The sequence below is a fragment of the Coturnix japonica genome, chromosome Z (assembly GCF_054131305.1).
Source record: "Coturnix japonica strain WE chromosome Z, WE-NBRP24, whole genome shotgun sequence".
Taxonomy (NCBI): Eukaryota; Metazoa; Chordata; class Aves; order Galliformes; family Phasianidae; genus Coturnix; species Coturnix japonica.
Window position 1 is genome coordinate 14,984,669 of NC_140702.1, and position 27,936 is coordinate 15,012,604.

At 38.1% G+C, this 27,936-nt stretch overlaps 1 protein-coding gene across 2 annotated transcripts in view; it reads right to left on the reverse strand.

Moving 5' to 3' along the window:
* Positions 1 to 6,717: 6,717 nt before the first annotated feature.
* The window catches only part of FBN2 (fibrillin 2), a 147,554-nt gene continuing 126,335 nt past the window's right edge, over positions 6,718 to 27,936 (reverse strand). For both annotated transcript variants that reach the window (XM_015849661.3, XM_015849660.3), the window contains 17 exons: positions 25,806 to 25,931; positions 25,420 to 25,572; positions 24,737 to 24,802; positions 24,338 to 24,463; positions 24,108 to 24,227; positions 22,752 to 22,874; positions 22,183 to 22,314; positions 21,372 to 21,497; positions 18,769 to 18,975; positions 16,938 to 17,063; positions 16,244 to 16,366; positions 15,972 to 16,088; positions 15,170 to 15,298; positions 13,662 to 13,781; positions 11,693 to 11,924; positions 10,356 to 10,515; positions 6,718 to 8,708 (listed from right to left, as the gene is read on the reverse strand). In XM_015849661.3, the coding sequence (XP_015705147.2) occupies positions 8,334 to 8,708; positions 10,356 to 10,515; positions 11,693 to 11,924; positions 13,662 to 13,781; positions 15,170 to 15,298; positions 15,972 to 16,088; positions 16,244 to 16,366; positions 16,938 to 17,063; positions 18,769 to 18,975; positions 21,372 to 21,497; positions 22,183 to 22,314; positions 22,752 to 22,874; positions 24,108 to 24,227; positions 24,338 to 24,463; positions 24,737 to 24,802; positions 25,420 to 25,572; positions 25,806 to 25,931 (2,561 nt within the window). In that variant the 3' untranslated portion in view covers positions 6,718 to 8,333. The remainder of the gene's footprint in view (positions 8,709 to 10,355; positions 10,516 to 11,692; positions 11,925 to 13,661; positions 13,782 to 15,169; positions 15,299 to 15,971; positions 16,089 to 16,243; positions 16,367 to 16,937; positions 17,064 to 18,768; positions 18,976 to 21,371; positions 21,498 to 22,182; positions 22,315 to 22,751; positions 22,875 to 24,107; positions 24,228 to 24,337; positions 24,464 to 24,736; positions 24,803 to 25,419; positions 25,573 to 25,805; positions 25,932 to 27,936) is intronic.

Consider the following 27,936-nt stretch of genomic DNA (forward strand, 5'->3'; position numbering starts at 1 on the left):
CAGCACAGGGGTAGTCTGACAGAATGGCATCTGACATGGAAGCCTGCATGAAGAAAAGGTGTGTCACTGAATTCCTCCATGTGGAAAAAAAAAATGACACCCACCCTGATATTTGCTTGCTGAACTTTGATGGAGAACAAACAGTGGATGTCAGCACATATGAAAATAAAGTAAGTTTCGTTAGTGATATACATCAACTATATTGCATATTTTGTATTTGGCCTGAGACAACTCTTTGTTCATGGTGGCCCAGGCAAGCCCAAAGTTTTGAGAATTGTGCTCTATATCATAGAAGTATATAAGGAAGAAGCACATATGTGAGACCTTTTAGATCAGTTTGCCACTTCAATAGCAGTGAAATAATATTAAAGCCAATGCACAGACACTGAATACTTGTGAATGATATCTGTCCTGGTTTCAGCTGGAACAGAGTTGGTTTTCTTCATCAAGTCTGGTACAAAGCAGTGTTTTGGCTTTGGCCACCCAACCAGGATGAAGTGGTGGATGAAGTGCTACATAGACAGTTGGGTGAGGACTTGAAGTCTCTACCCCCTGTTCCTCAACCTAGATTTATGTGGACCTCTGTCTTGACACTTCAGAAATACTATTTGGATAACTGCTGCTTTCTACAAAGGACTGGTCTGGGGGCCTTGGTGCGGGTTTTGTTTTTTTCCTCCTTTTCTTCTTATTATTTGTTTTGGTGTTAACCGTACCAAGTTATGTACATATTTGAGGTCCATTTCATGTCCTTTACTGGCTTTTGTCTCACAAGCAGTAATGCTTTGGGAGGTTTTTAACGTAACTTCACGGGAAAGAGAGCTTTTCAATTATTTGCTTTGGTTGTGCTCAATTCAAGTGCTGGTTACTGTGGTTTATTTTCCTTGGATATTTCATCCAGCTGTGCTTTCCTGAAGAACGTATGTCCTGATGAAGAGAAGTTTTGTTTTCCTTTCTCTGGAAAGAACTGAAGATCATACGCGGTCAGATAGGATGTTAGGCATGAACACAAAGACATGAGAGCCCCTTTGGTCCATTGAAAAGGAAGAGGGCAGGAAGGGAAGAGCTGAAGTGCCTTGCGGCATGTTGGGTCCACATACCTGAATGGTCTGCCTGTGAGCAATGCCATCACCTTCTGCCCAGTGCTGCACGGGCAGTGCTGTTCCTGACGAGGAAGTGGTGGGTGTTTCTCCTCCTATCCACAAGGAAACAGCTCAGCTGTGGTTGGCTCCGTGTTCCACACGCTCGGGTATTTTGAAGTGGGTGCATTTATAACATTTTCAGCTGTGTTCCCACCAGTTGGGAAATCATTTATAACACTGAAATTTCCTTTCAAACACTCCTCTGCTTTCATGCCAGCCGTAACACTGGATTCCAGGACAGCTACTGTTCAGCAAAAAAAAGTAAAAAAATAAAAAAATGCTGCATTGAGATTGAGTGGATCTTATCATTCTGTGGGATACTTAGAAATTGTGTTTTCTTCCATCACGTGTTAAGCAGAAAGAGGAATTTTGGTCCATGCAGCTAACAGCATGTCCAGCAGTTAATAGGTGTGCCACATCAGGAGCCACCCCTGTGAAGCTCAGCTCTGAATCAAGAGCAGCTCTATCTGACCATCCTTCTGTGCTTTGGTCAATGTAACTATGGTGTACATTGGAAGGTTTTCACTGTTAGGCAAACTGAAACCAAAGGCTTAAAATACTGTGTACTGTGTGCAGAACAATCCACTGGATGCTTTCCTATGGGTTTCAGAGGTATATTGAACAACAAAGTCCATTTTCCAGTGACACAGCACTCTTGGTTGTGCTGTCCGTTGATGCTGGTCTCCTTGTTTGAGAAGTGAGAGACATGAAACTGAGAAGTAAGAAGAAAATGCACAGGCGGTGGAAAGAGGGGCAGGTACCATAGAAAACTATAAGCAAGCTGCTAGGCTGTGTAGGGATGGGGTCAGGGAAGCCAAGGCCCAGCTTGAACTAAACTTGGCAAAGAGTGCCGAGGAAAACAAGAAAGGCTTCTACAGATACCTCAGACAGAAAAGGAAACTCCAAGAGGGCAACATCACACTCATTTTTAAGAAGGCTAAGATGGATGATCCCAAGAACTACCATCCTATCAGTCTTATCTCTGTTCTGGAGCATATCCATATGGAAGACAGGGATATGATATGAAAGAGCCAGCATGGCTTCACCAAGGGCAAATCCTGCTTGACCAAACTAATGGCCTTTTATGATGGTGTCACTGCATCAGTGTACAAAGAAAGAGCCACTGATGTAATCTATCTGGACTTCACTAAGGCCTTTGACACATTATCACATCCACAACATCCTTCTCTCCAAATTGAAAGGTTATGGATTTGATGGGTGGACTGTTCAATGGATGAAGAAGCAGGATTAAGTCTGGAAAGTGATGGTCGATGTCTCAGTGTCTGGATGGAGATCAGTGATGAATGATGAAATTTGCTGATGACACCAAGCTGTAAGGTGTGACTGACATTCCAGAAGGGTAGGATGCCATCCAGAGGGACCTAGATAGGGTTGAGCAGTGGACCCAGTGAACCTCATGAGGTTCAACAAAGCCAAATGCAAGATCTTGCACCTGGGTTGAGGCAACCCTTGCTACCAAAAAGTTGGGGGATGAAAGGATAGAGTGCAGCCCTGCTGAAAAGGATCTGGGAGTATCTCAGAGTATCAGGAGCCGTGGTATCTCAGGAGTGTGTAGATGGCAGCTGGATGTTAGCCAACAATGTGCCCTCACAGCCCAGAAAGCCAACTGTATTCTGGGCTGCAGTAAAAGGTGCATGACCAGCAGATCAAGGGAGGTGATCCTGACCCTCTGCTGTGCTCTGGTGAGCCCTCACCTGTAGTGCTGCTTCCAGATTTAGAGTCCTCAGTACAGGAGAGACATTGGATCTGCTGGAGCACATCCAGAGGAGGGCCACAGAAATGCTCCAAGGGGTGGAACGCCTCTCCTATGAGGACAGGCTGAGAGAGCTGGGGCTGTTCAGCATGGAGAAGGCTGCAAGGTAGCGGCCTTTCAGTATCAAAAGGAAGCTAAAGGAAAGAAGGGGACACTTTAGCAGAGTCTGTACAGATAGAACATGGAGAAATGGTTTCAAGCTTAAAGAGGCAGATTTAGGTTAGATAGGAGGAAAAGATCTACAGTGAGGGTGGTAAGGCACTGGCATAGGTTGTCCAGAGATGTGGTGGATGCCCCACCTCTGGAGACTTTCAAAGTGAGGCTGGATCAGGTCTTGGGCAACCTGATCTAATTGTGGATGCCCCTATTCATGGCAGGAGAATTGGACTAGATTACCTTTAATGGCCCCATCCAACTCTAACAATTCTATGATTCCATGGTTCTATGATTCTAAAGCTGAGATATCTATCTTAGGACTGAACTTAGTCTTAAATACATTGTAGGGTTGTGTTTCTTTCTTTTTTTTTTTTTCTTTTTTTCTTTTTTGTTTTTTGTTTTTGTTTGTTTGTTTTGTTTTTTGGCTCATCTTTTCAAAACTGTGTGGCTTTTTTATATTTCATTTTCATTTTATTAAAAATCTTGGAATAGGAAATGAAACTTGTTTTACATCTACTTGAATTCAACTCCTTTAAATCTTTTGGTAATATCAGACATTATTAAATTCATGGATGGCTATGCATTGGAATTAGGTAAGTATTCAAGATTATTTTGGGATATACATTGTAAAAGTGTTTGTTGGTCCAGAAATAGAGTCCTCATCAGCATTTAGGAAATACTTTTTCTGAAACTTGGTTTAAAAGATGTGGATTAATTGTACTATTGAGATGGATTTGTTGTTAAATTGATCACTGTGAGCACATTGTTTGTAATTCAACTAATTTTCCTTTGTTCCCCATTTTTGACAAAGAAACTCACCCATGGAAGTGGAAAAGGGGAGAAGCACAACCTCTTCCAAATTGGTTTTAGTTTTTTTTAATGTCATAGTACTTTTTTTAATGTCATAGTACTCCTCAGATTGGAGTACTGTGACATTAATAGCGAGACCACGTGTCATATTTTGTTTGGGAAATGCAGAAAATTAATCACTGCAGTAGGAATGGTGCCACTGTAGTCACGGGCTGTTCCCATCAACCAGGTTTAAACGGCTCAGCATATTCAACTGCCATTTGCATGAGTGACTGGCATTCAGGCCCTTGAGGAAGAGGACTGTATTTCTTATTCATTATGTGTCATAAGCAGTGGTAAGGTTGGCTGGATGTGAGCTGGCTCTGGTTACTGCTGTTTGGGAGATGCTGTGAGAGAACGTAGGCACATTTTCATGCATGGCAGCACTGCAGAGCCCCCACATTGGTCTTGGAGCTCAGAATTTTGAACCTCCAAATCCATTTGGGTAACCAGTGTTTCCGGGGGCTTCAGAGCGATGGCACAGACCAGCAGGTCCTGATGGAGTTCCTTGTATCTCAAGGGCTGGTTTTGGCCATGAGCAGAAACAGCCCGTACTCGATGCACCCAAACAGAGCTCATCCTGAAGTGATGTTCAGATGCATAGGTGAAACATTTCTGCTGTCACTCCATGCTGAAATACAGGGTGGATAGACTGTTCTGTTTGGTTTTGGGAACAAAGAACGTGTGTTCTCCTTCTTCTTCAGCTACCTGGTGTCAAATGCGTAAGCAGTTGTGATAGAGACTGGTCTTTGATGCCAGATATAAAACACTGAACTTCTCACTGCTTGTGTTTTCCTTCTTTCTTGTTTTCAAAAGTGTGAATGAACCATTATGAATCTTTATCCCATTAGAGTAGGTTACGTAAATCCAACTGTTGGCTGTGGAATGTTTTTCACTGCACTGGCTCATTCAGGTGCTTGGCTGTGTGTGTAACACAAGGGAAGAAAGAGGAAATGCACCTAAGGCAGTGAGTTTTTGCTGTTTGGTTTTGCCATACATTGCCAGTTCTGGGCTCTGTGGGCTGAAAACAAAGACAGTTCTTCAGCTGCCAGTCTACAGGCAGTGTCCATTAAACCACAGCTGAACCGTTGGTTCCTAGTCAGCCTAACTAAGCCCTGTAGAAAAACACCTCTTTTAGGATGCTAATTGGAAAACTTGACCTATGAAAAGCTGCTACATGTCTGTTCTTCCCGAGAAGGATCACCAAGTGTGGTCTGTTGGAATTGATGGGGCATTGTGCTGGATGCACTGAGGTTTGGCTATGACGAAAGGGGATGGAGCACTCCGAAGTAATTACTGAATACTTAATAAGTCAGCAGTACCCCCAGCAGTGTAGTACTTTGGAGAAATGGGTACAGCGGGCATACAGACATCTGCTGTGAAAGGCTGGTGGGGGGGAAGTGGTTCTGTTTTGGATTTTTTTCTCAGAGTTGATTTTAAGTCAAGTGGATGTGAAGCTGAGGGGAGGATGAAGACAACTTTTCTCCGGGTACTAAAATGTCTCATGCATTTCAAAGTGGTAGAAGGTGTAGTAAACGGCTTTTTTTGCAGTTCATTGACTAATCAACACGAGTGTATCTGATGGAAATTTCTAGTTTAGAAAAAAGGAATGTAATGCTGATTTGTGCTTGGCTCTTTAAAGCTGCTGTGCTCACAGAACTTGCAAACCAGTAACATCCTCCAGAATTTGTAGCCCTGGTGGAGTCATTAGTACAAGCGTTGCTACTATTTTATTTTCCCTCCTTCTCTGAGAGTTGGCAGCAGAGGACAGTGCTCTACTGGGTTCAGTATGACAGCTTTTCTTGCAGTGTTTCCTGGAAAGCTCCCATTTGGGACAAAGAGCAGCCCTCTTGGAAACTAGCTGTGAGAGCTGCTAAGTCAGTGCTATGCTGGACATATTTATCAGACTTCTAAAGAGCTTTTTATTTTTGTAGGCTTCTCTTATTTTTACCCAGAAGGAGCTTTGAATCAGACAGAAATTTGCATGACAATATCTAAAGGTAATACCAAACAAGTCTTGTCCCAGGGAAAGTCATACTGCGTTGTTTAAAATGATACACTATACATCAGACAAATCCAAACACATCTATGGCCTGTAAGTAATACCAAAGGCAATTAGATCAATAACTATAAGAATAATGCCATCATGCCTGATGATAAATTTTCTTTCTGGTGTGAAATTGCTTTAAAATGATCCAGTTTAATCCAGAATGGAATAAAAGTGGCAGCATTGCTTTCTGTAGTGATGTCTTTGTGGAAACCTTGAATACTTTACTAAAAAAACTCAACAATTTCTTCATTTTTGCTATTTGAGTGTGTACCTACTCAGGATGTTCAAGGAGGGCAGCGCTAGCAAGCAGAAGTACTTGCACTGATGGTCATAACATCTCTTTTGGCACTCAGAGATGATGGGGGTTTTATGCTCCTGAATGAAGCGGGAGTTAATTAGAACTGAACTGTCAGATTTAAGTTAAGTCATGCTGGTCCATGACATGGATTAGCATAAGCTTTGTAGGGCCAGCCTCCTTGATCCTGCCTTATGATAAGGAGAGTCCTAATCGGACAAGAATGATTTAGTTCCTGTGTTTAATTTCTGTGCTGATAGAGGAACTAATTCAGCAAATGCTGTATAACCTTATTCCTAAGTGCTGTGTAACTTTATTTCTAAGTGAAAAAGCATTTGCACCACAACAATTCTCTTTTCTACCTCTGAAGTAGCAATTAGAACCAATCACCAAGCTTACAATTAGACACTTCCTTACTGTAAAGAACATCAACATTAAAAAAAACAAAAACAAATTACCCGAAAATAAGCTTTATTGCAAGAAAAGTGTTGTCATACAAACCTACAAACAAAACTCTTTTTTTTTTCTTACAAACATTTTAATAAAAATGCACAGTTTTCTTTCTTTTTTTTTTTTCTTTTTTTTTTTTTCTTTTTCAAAAATCCCCATGAAGAACAAAAGAAAAGAAAAACCACTGAGTATAACTTGATAGTAATCTTTGGTCAGCACTGATATGTGACTGAAACAATTCCGGAGCCAGCGTGTGCTTTGGCTTTTTCACATATGAGATTCCATTACACAGCTGGTTACAAGCACCAGCTGGAAAAAAATAAAGCACCATAGAGACATTACACTTAACACGTAATGGTACAACATTTTAAACAAAAAAATTACTAAAGTAAACTAAATGTCAACTCATTGTACACACATCGTTCTTACAAAATAAGCTATGATAAAATGAGGCGTACGGTGTATAACTACAGTATTAATGAAACTTCTAACAAATGGGTTTCAAATACACATTTTCCTTGTCTGCACTGCATAAATAGTTTGCACGTATGGCAGTCCTGATACAGCTCTCTCAGTTTTTAGTAAATGCACCATTAACTCAAGCCAGCACCAAACAGTATGAAACATCATGTGTCCCTTTCGGAGTGACGTTCTCTTCAGCTGCCTACAGTAATGCAAGTATGTAGAGCACCTTTTGTGAGAATGAGGTGTGTTAGCATGTGTGGTTCCTTGAGGTTATTGGAAGGAAGTACAGTACAGTTTGGTTCTGCATTCTAATGGTATTAAAAGCAGTCAAGGTATTTTGCTACAGTGGTTGTGCCTCGTACTTTATCTGATGTGGCTGATTCAGAAATACAGTCCTATTGACCTGCTGTGAAATATGATCTCTGATGAGACTAATATTGCAATTCACGTCCTTTAAGACCTTTTTGTTTTTACTTTTTTCCTCTGAACACTCAGAGTTTTGCAAAGAGCACTTTAGAATGGCTGGAAGATGTATCAAAGCACTCCTTTAGCACCAATAAATTTTAACTTAATTGCTTATGTACTATTTGAATGACTGGCACAAATGCAAAAGGAAACATCTTTCAAATCTTTTTTTTTTTTTTTTTTTTTTTTAAAGAAAGTACCACTAAAATGTTATAGCTCAAATTTATAAATCTAAAGAAAAAACAAGCACGTTTCCCTTTTTGTTTACATAATTTGTTATTTTCTCCATATATTACTGCATTAAAAATAAATAAACATCTATATTTTTTATTATTTTTTTTTAATTAGGAACTATAGCAAAATACCCAAAGTGTTACAGACTGCTAACAGGAAAAAAATAGCTCACATTTTTGTGCCATTTAGTGCCATATGATGATCTCTCAAACTTTAGCTTTTTAATATACTTTTAAATTGAGGTTATATAAAAGATACAGTAATCATGATTGCCACAAGTTGCCCCTCTTCCAAGGGTGGTTGCGCAGTCTCCATAGAATAGAGAGAAGTCTTCCCTTCTCCCTTCATCCCCCAAAAGTCAGTGACTGTTCCAAATCCTTTGAAAAGCAGATACGTTCAGGCGGGTAAATAGGCGAACAGAAGTGACTGAAGAACTGGATTCAGTCTGGAAGATGGCTAGTAGAGTTCTAGCCACAGCCTCATTCTGAGAGCTTCCCCGAGCTCTCCAAGGAGGTAGTTGCCCTCATTGCTGTCTTCCAGTTTCTTTAGCTCCTTTTTCTTATAGAGAGGAATGCTAGTGATTTCCAGTGTGTATGTTCCAGGCACTGACTTTTTCTTAGCTGTGTGCAAATAACTGAGTCCATCCTGCTGATGGATTCGAAAAATGCCGTCATCGTTGCCATGTGAGATGACGTAGCGCACGTGGTTGTTAAGAGGCTCAATGGCTGGCATCAGTTCTAGGATGTGCTCCTTGTTGTCAAGCCTTGAAATGTTGACTCTCATCTTCAAAGGACTATCCATGTCCAGGCTTTCCAAGCTAACCTGCTCAATCTGAAGCAAAGAAGGAAAGGAAATTTAGAGCGGGAAAGAAACAGATATTCATTTGCACTGAGAGAAGAATAATCATTGCTTAGCAACAGTTTCTGCATTTCTCAAACTCTAGCAGTAAAAGAAGCCACTGAAAATCCTTTCCAGCTGGGAGAACTGCTTGATTTCATATAACACACCCTGTAAATCTTAAAGGCTTCTCTCACAAGCTTAACAGGATAATTAAAGTTGTAGCATCAAGTCTGTAGAGGGGGCTCATATTTCAGTCTCCTTTCAGGATCTGTTTAACTTCACGCGTGCAAAAAGTCCATGTAAAGAGGAGACATATGTTTAGTATTGAAGTTAAGACTATGAGAGAGGCACAGTCTTGTTCTTACGATCAGCTTCAGTGTGTAACATTACAGAAACAGAACGAACACAGCACAGCACTGAATAGGAACTCCCTGAAACTTGTGGTAGAGCTGTTTAAATTGATCCTGGCTTCAAAAAAAGGGCAAGCTCAGCACTTGGTGGAGTAGTACAATGATTCAAAAGTAAACCACAGCAAGGAGAGAACTGCTGTATTGCTTGCTTTCTACAGAAGCAGCCGGTATGTAATGCTGTCCCAATTTCATTGTACTTCTGCCACAGAAAGGAGGTGAAAAGGAAAACATACTGACATTATTTTTCTGAAAAATGATAGAATTTTTCAGATTGCAAGGGACCTTTAAAGGTCAACTAGTCTAACTCCTCTGCAATGAATGAACAGGGACATTTATAGTTACATCAGTTGTGCTTTTTTATTTTTTTAACAACAAAGCTTAAGTATGTCTCTGCTGCCATGTAAATCCATTACAGATGTATTAGTTGAGGATGAACTTGGGACTAAGAGGTTGAGAACATGTACAAAAGCCATCCATGAATGTACAGCTTTTAAAAGTGCTTCTCCAAAAATACACAGGCCTTAGTCTTCAGGAAACTTGATAATAAGTGAATATCCAGCCTAGAAGTCAAGATTAGTTTTGCACATGTAAAGATGGAGAAGGATTCTTCCCTATCTCTGAGGGAATTCCAATCACATGTGGATGCCTATATGAGCTACTTTGTAATGTAATTACAAATGCCAAGCAAAAACAAGTAAAGACTGTGAGTGGGAACAAGTCCAAAAGTGTATTAAATACCACACTCAGTACTAATAATAATGATATGATTATGGATAATTATGAATTACTTTTTTTCCCTTGTGGTTTTATAATGTGAGATCTTCCTATGCAAGAAGATGCATTTTAGCTGTCTAAGACTTCAAGATGCTGTCCTGATAGCAGAGCAAACTGCAGACTGCATAAACGACTACTGTCCCAGCTCTCTGTAATTACAGGATAACTGAATTTGAGATATTTTGAGGAACTAGACCGCATCTCAGACTAGAAAAGCTTTAAAAACTTCAGCTGTTGATAGCTGTTGAATCCTTTCTGACTGTTAGAACATTCCTGCCAACAGGAGAAGTGTTTGAAAATTAGGAAGCAATCAGGGAAAAACAGGAATTTTTTTTTCCCACTGAATGTGGCCTGTAATAAAACTCCCTCTGCTTACTAACAGTACTTAGTTCTAAATCTCTGAAAATATCCTGAATTAAAACTGTTAATAGCACTTAGTTTTCCTGATACGTACTGTTTCATTAAGACTTCTCTTCTTTCTGTTGTCTTTTTTTGGATAGCCATTGATTTTGCACTCATAACAGGCTTCAGGGGATAAAGCATTTTCTTCGTCAGCATCTCCATCCACTGGCAGGTACTGGCCTTTGTTAAATCCCATCCCTGAGACACAGTGGCTGTTGAATAAAAGCAGCTGTTTTAGTTCTTGCAGTTTTATGAACTGTTCAATTAAACGGAAAATGAGCGCATGTAATCTGTACTATGGTATTTGTATCCCCTCCTTTGCTCTTTCTTCACCAAGATGTCTGTGAATTATTTTTCTTTGCACTGATGAATGAAACACATTCATATACTGAATGGAATGCAACTGCTGGCTGAAGATGTCTAAGTTTTTCTAATTTTCATTCACAGATATCATGAAGAAACAAAACAAAACCAATATTCCCTGACTTGGTAATAAAGATTTTAGTGCAACAACAGAATTATGTTAATTTGTGTTTAACATTCTGAGTTAATCGCTGTCTTAAACCTCTTGTGCTGCAGGCCCCAGAACTGGATGCAGTACTCCAGGTGGGCTCTCATGAGAGCAGAGTAGAGGGGCAGAATCAGCGCCCTCAACCTGCTGGTCATGCTTCTCTTGATGCAACCCAGGACACGGCTTGCCTTCTGGTATGCCAGCACACATTGTTGTCTTTCACCAACCAACACCCCCAAATTCTTCTCTTCAGGGCTGCTCTGAAGCCATTCTCTGCTCAGCCTATACTTGTGCTTGGGATTGCCTTTACCCAGGTGCAGGAAGTTGCACTTGGCCCTGTTGAACTTTATGAGGCTGGCATGGGCCCGCCTCTCAAGCCTGTCCAGGTCCCCCTGGATGCAATTCCTTCCCTCTAGCATGTGGACTGCACCACTCAGCTTGGCGTCCTCTGCAAACTTGCTGAGGGTTCACTCGGTCCCACAGTCCATGTCGCCTGCAAAGATGTTAAGTAACATCGGTCCCAGAAGTGATCCCTGAGGAACACCACTTGTCATCAGTCTTCACTTGAACATTAAGCTGTTGACCTTAACTCTCTGAGTGCGACCACCCAGCCAATTCCTCATCCAGAGAGTGGTCTATCCATCAAATCTGTTTTTCTCCATTCTGGTGAGATGCAAGACAGTGTCAAGCACTTTGCACAAGTCCAGGTAGATGACATCAGTTACTCCTCCTTTATCCAATGATGCTGTAACTCCATCATAAAAGGCCACCAAATTTATTAGTCATGCCTTATCCTTGGTGAAGCCATGTTGGTTATCAGCAATCACCTCATCTTTATTTTCAAGTCTCTGACGAAGTACTGTGCATGATATACTCACCCTTGTCCAACTCTGTAATAGCCTGGTGGACAGCCACAAAGATAACCACCTTCAGTGTTGGAACAACCATAATTGCAGGGGTTCTTGGCAGAGGAACATTCATTCACATCATGGCATGCACTGGAGAACTGGTCATAAGAAAATCCAGAAGGGCAGGCACACTTGTAACTTCCAAGCGTGTTGTAGCAGGAAGCAGAGCCACATGTGTTAGGATTGGAACACTCATTTTCATCTAGAAAGCAAGCAAAAATGTATTGGTACCTTCTAATCTGGACAGAAATCAAACAGACACAACATAGCTAATGAATCAGAACATATGCAAGTCCTTGGGCTCTGCTATGTCCTTGACAAAGATGTGGTCCCCAAGTTAAAAAATATACTGGCTGAAGTCCCAAACATAAACAGCTGGTAAAGGTGTTTTGGGATACTGTTACTTCTAAGCTCTTCTCCAAAGCTCAGCCTTTCTTCAAAGCATGTCTCCAGTTTTGCTAAGGGGTCTGAACCAATACTCTTTCTCCTGGCAGTGTATATTCCTACCATGTGAGATTCACAGAAGAGAAATGAGTTGGAACTCCTGTCATAGTTGGACTATAACAGTGTTCAAGGGTAGCTAGAGATATGGTGGAGGTAGCACATATCTGTAGTAGAAATCTGCGGGTTCTGTTAAGGGAAGGACAATCTGAATAGCCACCTCAAATGAAAGAGAAACCAAGAACTGTTGCCACCATATGGGCGGCAATATACAGAGATGGCTCCTCCACTCAACCTGACTGCTTTGGCTCCAAGTTATCTTGTGAGAAATGAGTGAAGAAAGTAGCTTGCTATATGAAAGACCATGCATTTGATAACTGGTAGGTATTCTGCTTATTTTATTTATCTTAGCAAGGTGCTGATTCCCTGATTCTCCAGCATCACTGGTGCATTTTTTTGTACCATTTTGCCTGCCGTTACTCGTAAGTCATGTTCTTTTGAGGACTATCCATCTTCATTCAGTGACAACAGCTGTACTGGAGATTTGTGGGAACTGTTTCCTCAGTGTTCCTGCTTTTTTTGTTGTTGTTGTTGTTGAAGAGTAGTATTAAGGAGTGATGGTGGTGGCTGGATCTTAAGAAAAATTACGTGGTGTATTATTTAGAGTAAAGCACATGTAAAAAACTGATTTTGATGTGTAATAGGGCAGTAAAATTAACCTATAGATCTGCATCACTGTTCACAGCCATCCTCTGATTACTGCACCGCACAGGATGAGGTGGTTTGGCTGTGCTGGTTTTCATTTATATTTTTTTATTTCTTGCATTCCATGTGATGTGAGAATTGGCTTAGTTCAGGAAACGCAAAGAAGAAATGATTGACTGAATGAGCCAGATGTAAAAGAAAACTGCTAAGCCAATTAATTTGTCCTTATTGCCTGCTCAATGAACTAATGCAAGCCTTCACACTGTATTTTGGAAGAAGGAAACCTTTAATTATTATGTTATTTTTTTCCTCCCTTTTCACTAGAGTCACTGCTCTGCATTATACCCAAAAAGCTAACAGGTGATTCTTATTCATGAAAAGGTGGTAGTTTGTTTGTTTTTTTTTTTTTTGTTTGTTTGTTTGTTTCTCTAACAGAGCTATTTGCTTTAAGCCTGAATTGAAGGAATTCAAGGAACACCTTTCCCCCTTTCTAAGTTGAGGACTGTCCTGAGGAGAAGGGAGTCAGACTACGAGAGACAGCTTGTCACAAACAGTTTTAACACTATGAATATGATGAATGTGTTATGAATATGTATGTTTTCCTCTGTCTACTGTCATTGATCTACGCTGGGAGTATGAAGTGGATGAAAGGAAGGGGAAAGGGATTAAAAAACTACATGCTTGCATATCCTCTGCAGGCACATGCAGTGCCCATTCTTCTCCTCACCTCATGGCTGTCACTGTAATTACAGTTTTATTATTCAAATGTATTCCATGCAGTTTGTTTCCTTACCAACACACTGATTCCACTGGTAATGCTGAATATATCCTTGTGGGCATCCACATCTGTATCCACCTAGGATGTTTTGACAACCGTGCTGGCATCTATGATTTCCATCACATTCATCCACATCTTTGCATTTGGGAGAGAAGTAGAACATGAAATAATTACATCAACATATACATTGTAAAATATGTTACTCATTTCGAAGATCAGCCAAACACCACTATTTATAACATAGGAATACTGTTCTAAGCTGTTGAGGCTGCCTGTTTGAAAGCCTGATTCTTAATTCAAGTAGAGTTCTTCCTATCAATCAATAATCAAATGTTTTTTGAACCTTTACATGACTCAGAGTTGGAGAAGAAAGACTATTCCATGTAATTACACATAATACTGGTGTTACATTTAGAACACAATTGGAAATGGACTCAGTTTTTAGACCAACTCAGCAGGACTAAACCTTAGGTTTCCTGGAACACTTTGAAGTGTTTGAATGTGAGGAACACAGCCAATTTGGCTGCAGTGCAGTTGTGCACCTTAGCAATTTAAAAGGAAAAGCCATCCAAAGAAGTCTGTGATCAATCTGTAAACACAGGAGATAGACACAAATAAAACCAAAATGTGAAAATATGACTATCTGAAATACCGTTTGCTACAAGAATATACCAAGCCATTTTAAGTAGACAGTTGTGGCAAGTGCAGCCTGCAATGCAAGTAAAAAATAGAAAAAAAAAAATGATACCACAAATACTGTTATGTTCCAATCGTCCACAGCTGTCCACAAATTCCATGAAGTTGGGATGTCCCTAAATCTGAAGTCTGGAAAACCACACTGTCAGGCTGTGCCTTCATCAGTAAATGCACATATAGCAGTTCTGATGTTCCATTTAGTTACATATCTTGTGAATACTTTGGAACGTGTAATTTAGTGTTTTGTTTAATGGCTACTGGGTAAAGTATGCAAGAAGGATGAATATACCTGAAGAGAACAAAGTAAACTGAAAGATGACAACGCATTCTACAACTCCTGGCTGGTCATATGCTGCACTTTTATTCTAGAGATACACACCAAATACCAATTTCTATTTTAAATACTTTAATCAAAGTAACTGACATTTTGACATGTCATAAATTCGTGATACCTTCAGGAAGATGGTTACAATTAGGAGAAAAAATGGTAGAGATTCAAGTCGGAAAAATGGAGAGGAAAAAAAAAAAAAAAAGATTTTTGATGCATAAGCCTTATGTGAAGGTGATGACACTGAAAAGAGTTGTTTAAGAGTCTAATTAAATAGCCCTTTTTAATTCTAGCTTGCTTGAAAAAGAACCAGGCACTACTTTCTTTCATACAGTTATGTTTTAAATACCTCAAATACATTCCTATTTATTATTGGTATATGCTTTTACTCTGTACACTGCTCTGTTTTATTAATGTGATTATCTTTGACATCACAGAACCAACTATACACTGACTTATGGATTTGCACCTTAAAAATAAATTGTCCTTCACTAGTTACCTTCACAGTTTAATCCAGTAGAATCCAGAGAAAATCCCCTTTGGCATTCACAGGTGAAACTTCCAGGAGTGTTTTGGCAAATTCCTTTTGATCCACAGAGCGATGGCTGAGAACCACATTCATTGTTGTCTTAAAAATAGAGAGCATAGAGAAAAAAAAGATAGTATCCCTTGGGGAAAGATATTATGCATGTTCATAAGATGCTTGGTTAGTGTCTGAAAACCATGGAGATGAAAAAATTAATTTTAAAAATGTTGCTATCATATTCAAATTTCAGATGATCTGATGACTCATGCAGAGTTATTAATATTTAATAAAGTGGAAGCACAGGTTACAGTTCATTTATGAGTCTGGAAGCCCAAGGTATATAATTGCTGACAGAGGAAAAATGCTGCACCTCTGTATTAGCTTAACTAAAACAGATCCAGTTGGCAAGATTCATATGCTTAAGATCTACAGACATCTGTATCTATTAAAGAAGAAAAGGCAGTTTGTTTTTTCTTTAACTACATTTTAAATCAGATTTTAATACTTTACTCCTTTGCGTGCATGTGGTTATACTTAGAATATAATAATACATATTAAATAGATATAACTTTTTACTAAGCAAGAAATTACAGTTGGTGGATACCCTTTCTTTTTTCTTTAGATGTAATTGCTGCTTTTCAAGACCTGCTTTCTGGGCTGCTGTTATTATTGCTTCAAATTAACATTGTTTATATGCTGAAAAAAGTTATGGATAAAAATTGATTGTGTTCCTTTTAAAGAAAAACTGATGCAAGAAAATTTCTGTTTTTCTTACCAATACAAGCTGTGTGATGTTGAGTAAAACCAGGTGGACATTTGCATGTGAAGCCTCCAAGGGTGTTGACACAGAGAAACTGACAGTTGTGTTGTTTGGTTTGACATTCATCGAGATCTGAAAGTAAGAGAAGTTGTCTTATGAAAAGCCAACACAAAAGAGGTACACTCAGTCTATCTTGAAGAAAAAAATAAATAAATCACACTTCAAAATTATTTCATTTTCAATCAAAGTGCAATAAAGTTGAAATTACTGAGTTTAACTTCCCATACCTTTACATGTTTTTCCATCTTCCTGCAGGATGTAGCCTCGAGGACATGAGCACTGATAGCTCCCTTCTGAATTCTTGCAGATAAAATTGCATGGTTTAGGAGACTGTGAGCATTCATCCAGATCTAAAGAGAGAAAATGTTATATATTTCTTGCACTGGTTTGTTTGAAAGATGTTTCCTGAACAGCAATTTATTTAATAGAAAATTGTTTGTAGAAAAAGCACCTGATTTACATTTTTGTAGGGTTTTCATTTCCTTCACTATTGTCACTGTGGAGTTTCTGTGGAGTTGCCACTACAGTGGCAGAGTTAAACATTAGAATGACAGTGACATTAATATCTTCGTCTTCAGGCTTACTGTGATATATGAGTTAACCAATAGGAAAATGAACCAGTAAGTTCCTTTGTCAGTCAAAACGGTTATACAGCTGGAATATGTTTCAGTGTTCTGAAACTGCAGAAATGCTGCAGAAATTACTGCAGAAATACTGCCAGCATAGCTTCTTTCCCCGTTTTGCAAAATGAAATATAAAACCAGAGAGGTCTTCTTATTAGGGAAACAAATAAAGGAAAGAGGAAAGAGATAAAAGCCACTTTGACACACAGAGGCTTAGAAAAGGTGACTGAGAGTTGCACTGTGTAATGATGTATCAATTATAAAAACAAAAAATCACAATTAAGAGGGTGAATCTTACCCACACAAGATGTGCTACTTATGTCAGTTGTATAGCCAACTTTGCAAAAGCAGCGGAATGAGCCCATAGTGTTGATACATTGTCCATGTCTACAAAGGTTTGGCATGACCTTACATTCATCAATATCTGTAAAGAAAATACTAAATATATGATCTTTTAAAAAACAAGAAATAGCTTTGAATTTGACACCTGCCATTCACGCTTCCTTCTGAATAAAAACATGAAGAAAAAAGAACAGGTTTTAGCAATGACCTTCTCAGCATTGGCTAGGCTGCACTTGGAATAGCTGTGTCCCCCCCATACAGGACAGAAATGGATATACTGGAAAGAGTTCACAGGAGGCCCACCAAGAAGATGAAGTGATTAGCACACCTGTCCTATGAAGAAAGCCTGAGAGAGCTGGGATGTCCAGTCCAGAGAAGAGGGGGCTCATGGAAGACCTTAAAGATTTCTGTAAGCCCCTGAAGGGTGGGTGAAAAGAAGATGAAGCCAGGCTCTTATTAGTAGTGACTTGTACAAGAGGTACAAACTGGAGCACAGGAATTTCCCTCTGAATACCAGGAAGTAATTCTGTGCTGTGCTAGTGACAGAGCACTGTCACAGATGGCCCAGAGAAGCTATGGAATCTCCTCCTTGGAGATCTTCCAGAGCCACCTGGATATGGTCCAGGGCACCTTGTTCCAGGTGTCTCTGCTGGAGCACAGGTTAAGCCTGATGCACCCAGAGATCCTTTCCATACCTAACCATTCTGTGATTCTGCACAATGCCATGGAAATGTTAAAGGGAAGGGGAAATAAATGATCTCTTTTTCAATTTTTCTACAGTTCCTCATCATCATGCTTCTGATGGTAACTTTACCTTTCCTTTATCTTTCAAAATGGGCCTGAACACACAGTCAAGCATTCTTGAAACTTTCACTATCATTTTCTGCATCAAAATTCCCAGCTATTTCATTGTGTAATCTGCTTCCAGTTTTGTTCAAACAGGAAAAAAAAAAAAACCAAAAAAAAAACAAAAACAAAAAACAAAAAAAACAAAAAAAAAAAACCACAACAACTCATGTGTAGAAGTGAATTTTGTTGTGACTATTAAGACTTTCTTTCTTTCTTTCTTTCTTTCCTTCCTTCCTTCCTTCCTTCCTTCCTTCCTTCCTTCCTTCCTTCCTTCCTTCCTTCCTTCCTTCCTTCCTTCCTTCCTTCCTTCCTTCCTTCCTTCCTTCCTTCCTTCCTTCCTTCCTTCCTTCCTTCCTTCCTTCCTTCCTTCCTTCCTTCCTTCCTTCCTTCCTTCCTTCCTTCCTTCCTTCCTTCCTTCCTTCCTTCCTTCCTTCCTTCCTTCCTTCTTTCTTTCTTTCTTTCTTTCTTTCTTTCTTTCTTTCTTTCTTTCTTTCTTTCTTTCTTTCTTTCTTTCTTTCTTTCTTTCTTTCTTTTTTTTTTTTCACCACAACTTAAAAATTTATGTTAGTTTCCCCTGTGTAAATAGCATCTACAAAAAATTTAGTGAAATAGCTGTTGGAGTAACTCCTATTGCCTCTTGCCTTATATGTAAAACTTCCCAGCATTCAAAGGCTTTGGGTCCATTTCTTGCTTTTAGTTACTGGTTGATCGTTCCTTAGATCCCAACCCTGAAAATTATGCACAGCTGTGAGTATTTCTAGTGAAGCTACTGTTTAAAGATGTTTTTAATTTCTGGTCATGCAGCAGCATTTGAAAAATCCAACTCTGTTCTTTCAGAGGAAATTCTTCAAAGTAGCTTCAAAGGGAATACTGCATTTTCTTAAGAATGTCAATGAATTCCTTTGCCATTTTCTACCTCCTTTCATCTCTGCAAATACCTCTTCCATCTGTAGTATATCCTGGTCCATGTGGACAGAGCTTCTTGTATTGGGTGGTTCCAGGAAGTGGGCAGAGCTCACACTGGTTACCCCAGCCCCGGCCTCCATCACAGCAGCACTCAGATTTAGTGACAAGATTCCGGCTGCTTGAGGCCATCTGACACATTGTCTGTAGAACTTCAGCAAAACAAAAGCCTTGGCGGTTATCTGTAAGAAAAAATGGGGATATAAAGAAAAGGTAGGAGCTATACATCTGAACCATTAAGCATCTGAAGTATTATTCCGGCTCTCAGTCAACTCATGCAAACAGTAAATTATTAGCAACAACTCTGAAGTCTGTTTTGTCTTAGCCTTTCAATAACTTGTCATGTCTTCTGAACATCTGTTGTGATTCCAAGTTTATTCCAGACATCCTTGAAGTTCAGTACCTGTGTGACTTGGTATGAGCTGTACTTCTAGGAAGGATATGGCCTGAGGCATACTTGGCAAGCTTGCTTGACACCAAAACAAACTGAGCTCCCATTTAAGCTACCTATGTTTGGTTTGTATTTAATAGTTTTTCTCAGAATTGAGGTCCTTGGGGTTGGGTTATTGTTTTGTTTTGTTTATGTTTTATTTTATTAGCACGCAGGATTGACTACAGCTTGATATGATTTACATGGCAAAATCCTTAGCACTTCTGAATGCTACACAATTCACTAGTCTTTTTTAGTGGCACACTTATTTTGAAGGTTGGAAAAACAGATTTATATAACCATACTGTTTATTCCTTCTTCTTAATTAATTTTCCTTTATTTTTGAATGTTTTGATTAGTACCTGTCTATCATGAAAGGTGAGTAAAACTACACAAGCATTCCCTCCTGCACATTTGCTTCTAACAAACATCTAAAGAGAGTTCCCAGCTCTTGGTAATCATGGACATTCTATATTTTTCAGTGACAGTACTTTTAAATAGGTTATGTTCCTTCTCTAATAGGTTAATTAAAATGGAAATGCTAGCAACTGCAGCCTGACAGATGCTAATGTTTCTAAAGGAAATATGTTTTTGTTTTTTTATCTTAAAGCTTAAAGTTAATTCTGGAACTGTACATTTCTGAACAGTGCACCGACCTTCTGGTTTGCAAGTATGGAAATATAATCTGTAGATTTCTTACATGAATCAGGTGAAATGTGATCTTTGCCTTTAAATGAAAGTTGTTTTGGATTCATAAGATAAAGCTGTCCACATGGAAAATGCTATTTGTGTGAGATACAGTGTTTACTGTGAAGATTTGCAGGACTGAGCAGATTTCTGTTCCCATAGATGGGTATTTTATGTAGATCTTTAAGCCTGTGCACCTTAAAATCATATAATGCTTTCTCCCTGATTTGAGATGGAATATACTTTAATGTCAGCAGTATAGATTTTAAATAGCACACACTAAGATTCAACGTTTGTGCTTTAATTCTGAAGATATAGTTTGCTTCTGTCAGACTCATTTTTTAGTCATGTCTCATCTGGAGAGCATTAAAGAACAGTAACAAGCAAACTAACCCAAAGCATAGTTTTCAAAAAAATAATGCATGTATATATGTACATATACATAAAACATATAAGAAAGCAATAATGAAAGCAGGATATTTCCTTGCCAGTAACGACTGACTGGAGCTAACAGCCTGCAGCAGCCTTTTTCCATCTGGTCCTAATCCTCAGGAAATACCCTATACTTTGAATATTATTGCTTTGCCATGAAGTCAGCACGCTGCTAATGGGAATTTACAGACAGCTGGTTATACAGCGTATACATACCTCAGTATTCTAATTGAATCTAAGAATTTTAATGCAAGTGTCCTTTATGTATTCCTACATACTCCTGTAGTTTCACATGCTGGTGTGGTAAAACACTTTAAATAATCTTCACTTGAACACTGGTCATGAAAATATTAAGATACTGCAGTTCTGTTTGAGTTTTAAAAATGTAACAAGTTACTTTTATGGCGCAAATGACAAGTCTGAGCATACTGATAAAGAATAGGGTTGATGAATATTACATCCTTCATCAGTATTTAATGTGCAGGCATGCCTCAATAACTTTTCAATATACTCTGCTGGTTTTTTGTTGTTGTTGTTGGTTTTTGTTTGTTTGTTTGTTTTTGTTTTTTGTGATATTCTTATATTTTTTATTCGTTTTCATGGTCTCTATTAACAATACAGAATGTTCTAGCTGAAATACTGTGGTGACTGAAATAATGTTCCAGTCGTGGAAGCAGTTAACTTTGCTGTGCATTCCAGTTTTATAATCTATCTGAGATAACTAAATTCTACTTTAAAAGCAAGTGATTTGTCTGCATAGCAGCATGCTTATGCAATTTGGAATTTAGATGTGAGGTCCCTGATAGGTCAGTTCAGCTCACATTCTCAAGATGCTCCCCATCCTGTCATTATTTAATATTTTACCATTTAATATGATTGCATGGTGTAAATTAATTAGGAACATTATTTAATTTCTTCACCTAAGAGCAACAGCTGTTAGGTACTCAGAAACCTAATTTAAACTTCACATACTTAACTGCTTTTATGCTCTCTGATACAAGTTGGAAAGAATATGAAAATGGCACTTACCCAGACACTCGATGCCTGAGGGGCTTGATAGGAATCCTTCATTACATTCACATCGGTAGCTCCCAATAACATTCATGCAACGACCATTTTCACAGATACCTGGCTTGGTACGGCATTCATTTTCATCTTTACAAAAATACCAAATGCAAGTTATTGTTACAATAAAATATATCAGATCTGTAGAGTGCATTCAGCATTTTGTGTAATATTTGCAAGATGCAGAAAAATCAACAACTGATCAAGCAGAAGAAAAGCCTTTGTTATTCCATGCCTTGTATTCTGCATCTAGGATGAAGGCTCTACTCCTATATTCTCTGCATACACAGTGAACAGAGATTTTGAACTTCCATAGCATCCACACCTCTTGTTCTTTATGGCTTTCATGTATAAAACCCAGCAGTTACATGAAAACTTCATAGTTTTGATTCCTTAAGGAACTGACACATTGTTTATAGACAGTATTACTGTTGAAGGAAATAAGACTTTATTTACAATACTTTCCCTTCTTACTTACCAGACAAGGTCACTTTCACCTGGCTACTTAATGCTTTAAATCTAACAACTGTCTGAAAAACTTCCTGACTTTGTTGGACAACTAGAGAAACAAAAATGAAGTTTTTCTTCTAAAACACTTCCTAGTCTGTTAGGCTCAAGTCCTGAAAATACAAAGTAAGTCTAAGGTGTTGGACAATAACAGATCTCTTTAGTGTCCTTTATGAACTGCTGCTTTCGAGTTCATTAAGCACACATACAGAGAATTTCTGGCTTGTTGGAATTGCATCAGCTGTCTCCTTTCTTTTCTAAGCTTTACCTGTACAGCCTTCTCCATCAGGTCTCCGTGTCATTCCAGGAGGACAAATGCACATGAAGGTACCAATCAAATTTTTGCACATCATGCCCCTTGATTCACAGTCATGGAGACCTTCAGCACATTCATCCAGATCTGGAAAAATACATTTTGTGTTTGAACATCTTTGCAACAGCTTCAGTTATTGAAGACTACAAGCACTTTCTCAAGAAAAAGGACCTCCAGACTTTCCTAGAAGACAAGCACTGAAAAAAATCTGAGAGCTGCACTTAACGGCAGTTACAGAAATAATCTTTGTGAGTTGTTAAAAGACAAACTTCATCATCTTGATGGTGAATTATTGTCTTTAAGATAATATTGTCTTTACATTCTGCAGCAAGAATACACAAAGCACTAGATACTGGTCTTATGTAATTTTTGTCTTATTTAAGTTTTTAAAGAGAAAATAATCATCAACTGTTTGCTGCATTTCAGTGAGAGAATGAATGTAAGATGCACAGAAATATTTGGAATACTCTTCAGACAATACAAGGTGATGGAAGGTGGGGAGAAGTTTACATTTCAGTCATTACCTTTGCACATCTTTTGGTCTTCTCTCAGTTCATAGCCAACTGGACAGGTGCATTCATAGAACCCATAAGTATTGATACATCGGAAAGCACACAGCAAGGGGTTCTGAGCACACTCATTTATATCTAAACGGAAAGGAAAAGAAACATCATTTTCCACTAAGCTTTTAAAACAGTCTATTGGAAGTTTTTACACTTGTACACCTATTGTCACCTGAAACTATCACAAATGTAACAATTTACACAATTTTTAAAACAGAATGTTGTGGATGTTTGGTTTTGAGTAGCTAAAGGAACCTGAATGAAGCTCTGAATAAAAACAGCGACACTATTAATGTGGAATTACTTAAACTTGTAATGACTTAGATTCTCATATGAGATTCTCATCTCATATTCTCTCATAAATTAAATGAAATTTAATGATGAGAGACATCAGCTTTTTTACAGCTGTAAGAATATGGATTCTTGCTTTGGAAAGCAAACTAATTGATTCATAAATGATTCATGAAAAAAAATAATAATAATTTTTTAAGAAGGATTCTGTTAAGGATCTGATGAAAAAAGAATGCTTGTTCACAGATTCCACGATGTGAAAAATAACAAGAAGTATTTACTGAAATTAACAGAGGGTTGGCCCAAAATAGATGAAAGAAAACATTTTTATAAGTTGTAAGTGGTGAGCTTTTGCATCTTGCTGTCAGAGGGGGCTGTGGATGCAGATGTTACCAGTAGGTTCAAGACTGTGTTGCACAGATTTTTGGACAACAAATCCATAAGTGGATAATGAACCCCATCATCAAGGAAATGGTCTCCTGCATAAGTCATATTTTCCCTAGATCCACAATTATTGAGAGGGATGACAGTTGTTAGTCATTCTTGTATACTGAATTAGCACTTCAGAACAGTGAGGTATGAAAAGAAAGACTGGATGGACCAGTGGTCTGATGGACCCAATGCAATTCACTTGTTAATATGATTGTGATGAGTGGGTCAGTTCATGACTGAGCTGCCTTACTTACGAAAAATGCTATGCTAACTGATGCAATTTTGCACCTGTTTGATCTATTTTTTTTAATTTTTTTTTATTTATTTGTAAGGTTAATATGGAGTCCTAACTGTTATTATTTATTCTTTCCCCCCCACCATCAAACAGCTTAATAACAAAACAAAGGCTGACACAACATGCGATTTCAGAAGCCCTGTGACAAACCAAAAGTACTGATTAAATCAATTTATTATTTTCCCAGTGAAATATCTGAAGCAGAGAAACTTTTTTCTTCCTTCTTACAGAACAAAATGCTTGTCTAGTAAACAATTTGATGTACAGAAATCAGAGGAAAAATGTAGAAGACAAATTACCTTCACAGTTCATCATGGGGCCTGGCTCAAATCCTTCATGACAGTTGCATTCAAAACTGCCAATCACATTAGTGCATGTACCATTTCCACAGGGGTTGCCAATTGAACATTCATCAGTATCTGTGTATAACCAAACAGCAAATGTAAGCTGAAGAGAACTGGGACACATTTTTAATTGTGTTTTAAATTAAAATGCCGTAATTCTGAGTATTTATGAAACAGGGACACACCGATGCAATGTACTCCAGTGAAATCTAAGTTGTAACCCATTGGGCACTCGCAGCGGAAGGATCCATCAGTGTTGATGCAGTGACCATTTGAACAAATCCCTGGGCTTTCAAGGCACTCATTAACATCTAAAAAATAGGAAGATATTAGCAACCACTTATTAGATGTGTTCTGTATCGAGTCTTAATAAAACATTTTTAAAACACAAAATGCACTGTTCTGTTGGTCTTTCTTCATGTAATTTCAAAGGTAATCTACCTCATAATGATCTACATATATTAAAAGTTAGCCTCTTGTCGCTCATGAGCCATAGGGAGTAAGGCATCACATAGTGCAAAATACAGTCTATCTCTAAGTATAAATTTATTCTTTTTTCAAGTAAAAGGGGAAAGAATACCTACCTTCACGTGTATCATCAATTCCAGGAATAGTCCCGTGACCGTATGGGCAGAGGTCCTGAAAAGCAACTGTGGAGGTACATATGTTTAAGTAGAGAGCAACTGAGAAAGAGAACCATGATAAATGATTTAACCTATCTAAAATCAGACATCTACACCACATTTTTCATAATTCACCTGTTCATATCACAGCCCTTGTGCAATATTTGCCAGATGCAAAAGCAATATCATCTCTAAGGCAGGATAGCAGTATTGCAAGTTGCTGAGCTTCCAAGTGCACATGGTGTATTTTTCCTTCTGCACTTGGGAGAAGTAAAAATAACTGAAAGTGCTGATTACTTCATGGATCCTCAGAACTTTCCTATTTTATTCATCCACTTTCCTAAAGCAGATTAGCTCCATTAGGACATATCTAAGATCGGTGATTCAGTATGATTGAAGGCTACTAGTTCACTTCCCATTTGAACCAGAACAGTAACTGAGGCAGTTTTTCTTTGTCTCTCTATTTGATTTTGTTGCTTTAGTTTACCTCATAATGATTTTACTAAAGGTTATAAGAGAAAATTATACTTCTCTCTTTCCAGTGATAAAAACAAACAAGCAAACAAACAAACAAAAAACCCACAACATAAATGTACTTCTTTTCTCCCACCTAAAATTCTTTGTTTGAATCTTGAATGTGTTACCTTCTTCTTCCTTTGGGCAAAGCTCACAAGGATCACCCCATCCTTCTCCTGGCATTTTACTGCAGCAGCACTTTGCCTTTGTGGTGTTGAAAGCCTTTGGGACAGAGCACTTCCCATTCTCAAAATTAGTGAAACAGAAGCTCTGGCGAGTATCTAAAAGAAAAACACCATCTTGTGTAGCTAGCAGCTCTTAATTGGCTTAAAATGCATGTCTAGCTCAAGAAGGAATCATGTCAAGATTGTATTTTCATATTATTTTGAAAGCACTTTCCAGCACTCCTAATGGCATAGGTTGGGAGGGCCTGCAGAGGTCTCCTTTCACCTTTTTCCACAGAGTATCTTACCAGTTAAAATCAGCTTTTACACTACTTAATCCTTAAACTTACCAAAACATCTTCGTCCATTATCAGACAACACGAAACCTGTAGGACAAATGCACTGGAAACCTCCTGGAGTGTTTGTACAAGAGCCAAATAGACAGATGTTGGGATCCTCATTGCACTCATTAATATCTGCAAAATTTATAAGAAAATGTTCATGATAATCCTAGCAGCCATAAATTCATTTATTTATTCATTTAACCAGAGGTACTCCTTCAATAAAGCAACCAAGAGATAAAGCATCCTGAAGGCCCAACTCACTCTTTCGAGTTAGAGTGGTTCACTGGCATTCTCTTTCCTCTGCAAATATCAAATTTTCTGTCATATTTATACTGTAAACTTTAAATAAATACTCTCAGACTGAAACAGAGGAGAAGATACAGTTATAAGGAACATATTTTCCAATCAACATACAACATCCAAACATGAATTTCTAGAAATTCTCAGTGTTGGGGATTTTTTTTTTTTATTTTTATTTTTTTCAGTAAATGGCATTTTTTCCATATTGATTGACTGACCCTTGAAATGAAGCTACAGACAGAGGGAGAACTATAAAACACAGATTAATATTTACCATTAAAAAAAAAAAAAAGAAGAAGAAGAAGCTCAATTGAATAACTTAGAAAATACAACTAAGGCTACCTAATCATTTTTTATTTTGTTTTATTTTGTTTAATATATTTGATTTTATTTTAAATAACAAAAACTTAAAGAAAATAAAGTATTTAATATAAATACTAAATATTTGTAAAGTTGCACAGCTGAAGTCGTACCAGGCTGCTGTCTAGACAGACAAAGAGTATGAAAAGTAACACATTAACATACATTCACTTTTCATATCTATTATTTTCAACCAGATTTTAGTTTATTCTCTTCTGCAAATGCTGGTAGAAGAAATAAGCCCCTTTAGTAAAGTAATGTCTAAAGGTAATTATAAGGTAAAAAATTCTGAGGTCACAAATCTGCTTTGTCATTTTTTCCCGATACATGTTAGATTCTATACTACACTAAATTTGACAAAACTGATCTGTATTTATCAGATATGGCAACAACAGAAAAACACTCCTTTGTATTGGAAAGGATAAGTGGAATGTTGGGAGAATACAAGTAGAGAGTTGTCCTCTTAAAGTTATGTCTGAAAACAGTCACCTATGGTCCCCAGTCAGAAGTTACCACTAGGTACTGCGCATGAATAAACCACTGTAGCATAAAGTGGCATAAGACCAGACTTCACAGTTGCTTTTCATGGACAGACTCGTTCCATGTGAAATGTTTTGAGTTAGCACAGACATGTGGCAGAACAAATATCTATTTGGTAGCCACGGATTTTGTAAAAAAAAAAATAATATATATATATATATATATATATATCAAAACTTTTGTCAGGATATTCTAATGGTCATAAACAGTGATAATCCTGGAAAACCAAAAGCTTTCATTTTAAATTAATGATTTTTACAATCACAGGTGATTTGAATTTATCTCAAACACAATTGCTAATGTGGGAACTGCAGCTAACAAAAGAAACCATAAAGTTGGCAGGAAAACTAAGCATTATGGTACGGCACAATAGAATGAGAAAGCTCTGGGACTTAGAAAATGTATCCCCTTGTACAAAACAAAAATTCAAAAAGGTTCCTTTTGTTCAGTGTTTGTTCCTGTGTTGACAATGTTAAGGTAATATAAGACAAGTTATGTTTTTTCTTCAATTCATACAAGCTGCTTGTTTATAATTGAGGGTTATTTCAGTGAGTGTGTTTGGGGATGTCACACCAGCTAACCTCAGTAATTTAAGCTGAGGATCAGTCTTTTTTATGTAGCCACAGTGGAGAGACAGCTGCTAATGCTTGTCCACTGACCATTCAGGAAACAAAGGCTCCTAAATTTGCTCCTTTTGCATGCACCCTTCTTGCCAAGTGCCTCATATAGTATATGTAAATAACAAATTCATTCACAGAAGTTCTGATAAAACTGAGTTGTAACTTGAATTTCTTTTTCATCCTCATACACCAAATCTGTATTCACCATGTAGTGCTTAGCTTCTGAATTATGCTCAAATAAGACTTCTATGAACAATCAGGAACACATGAGTTAATGGAAGTTCTGTTCCACTCTCTCCCTGCCAACCTCAGCTCTT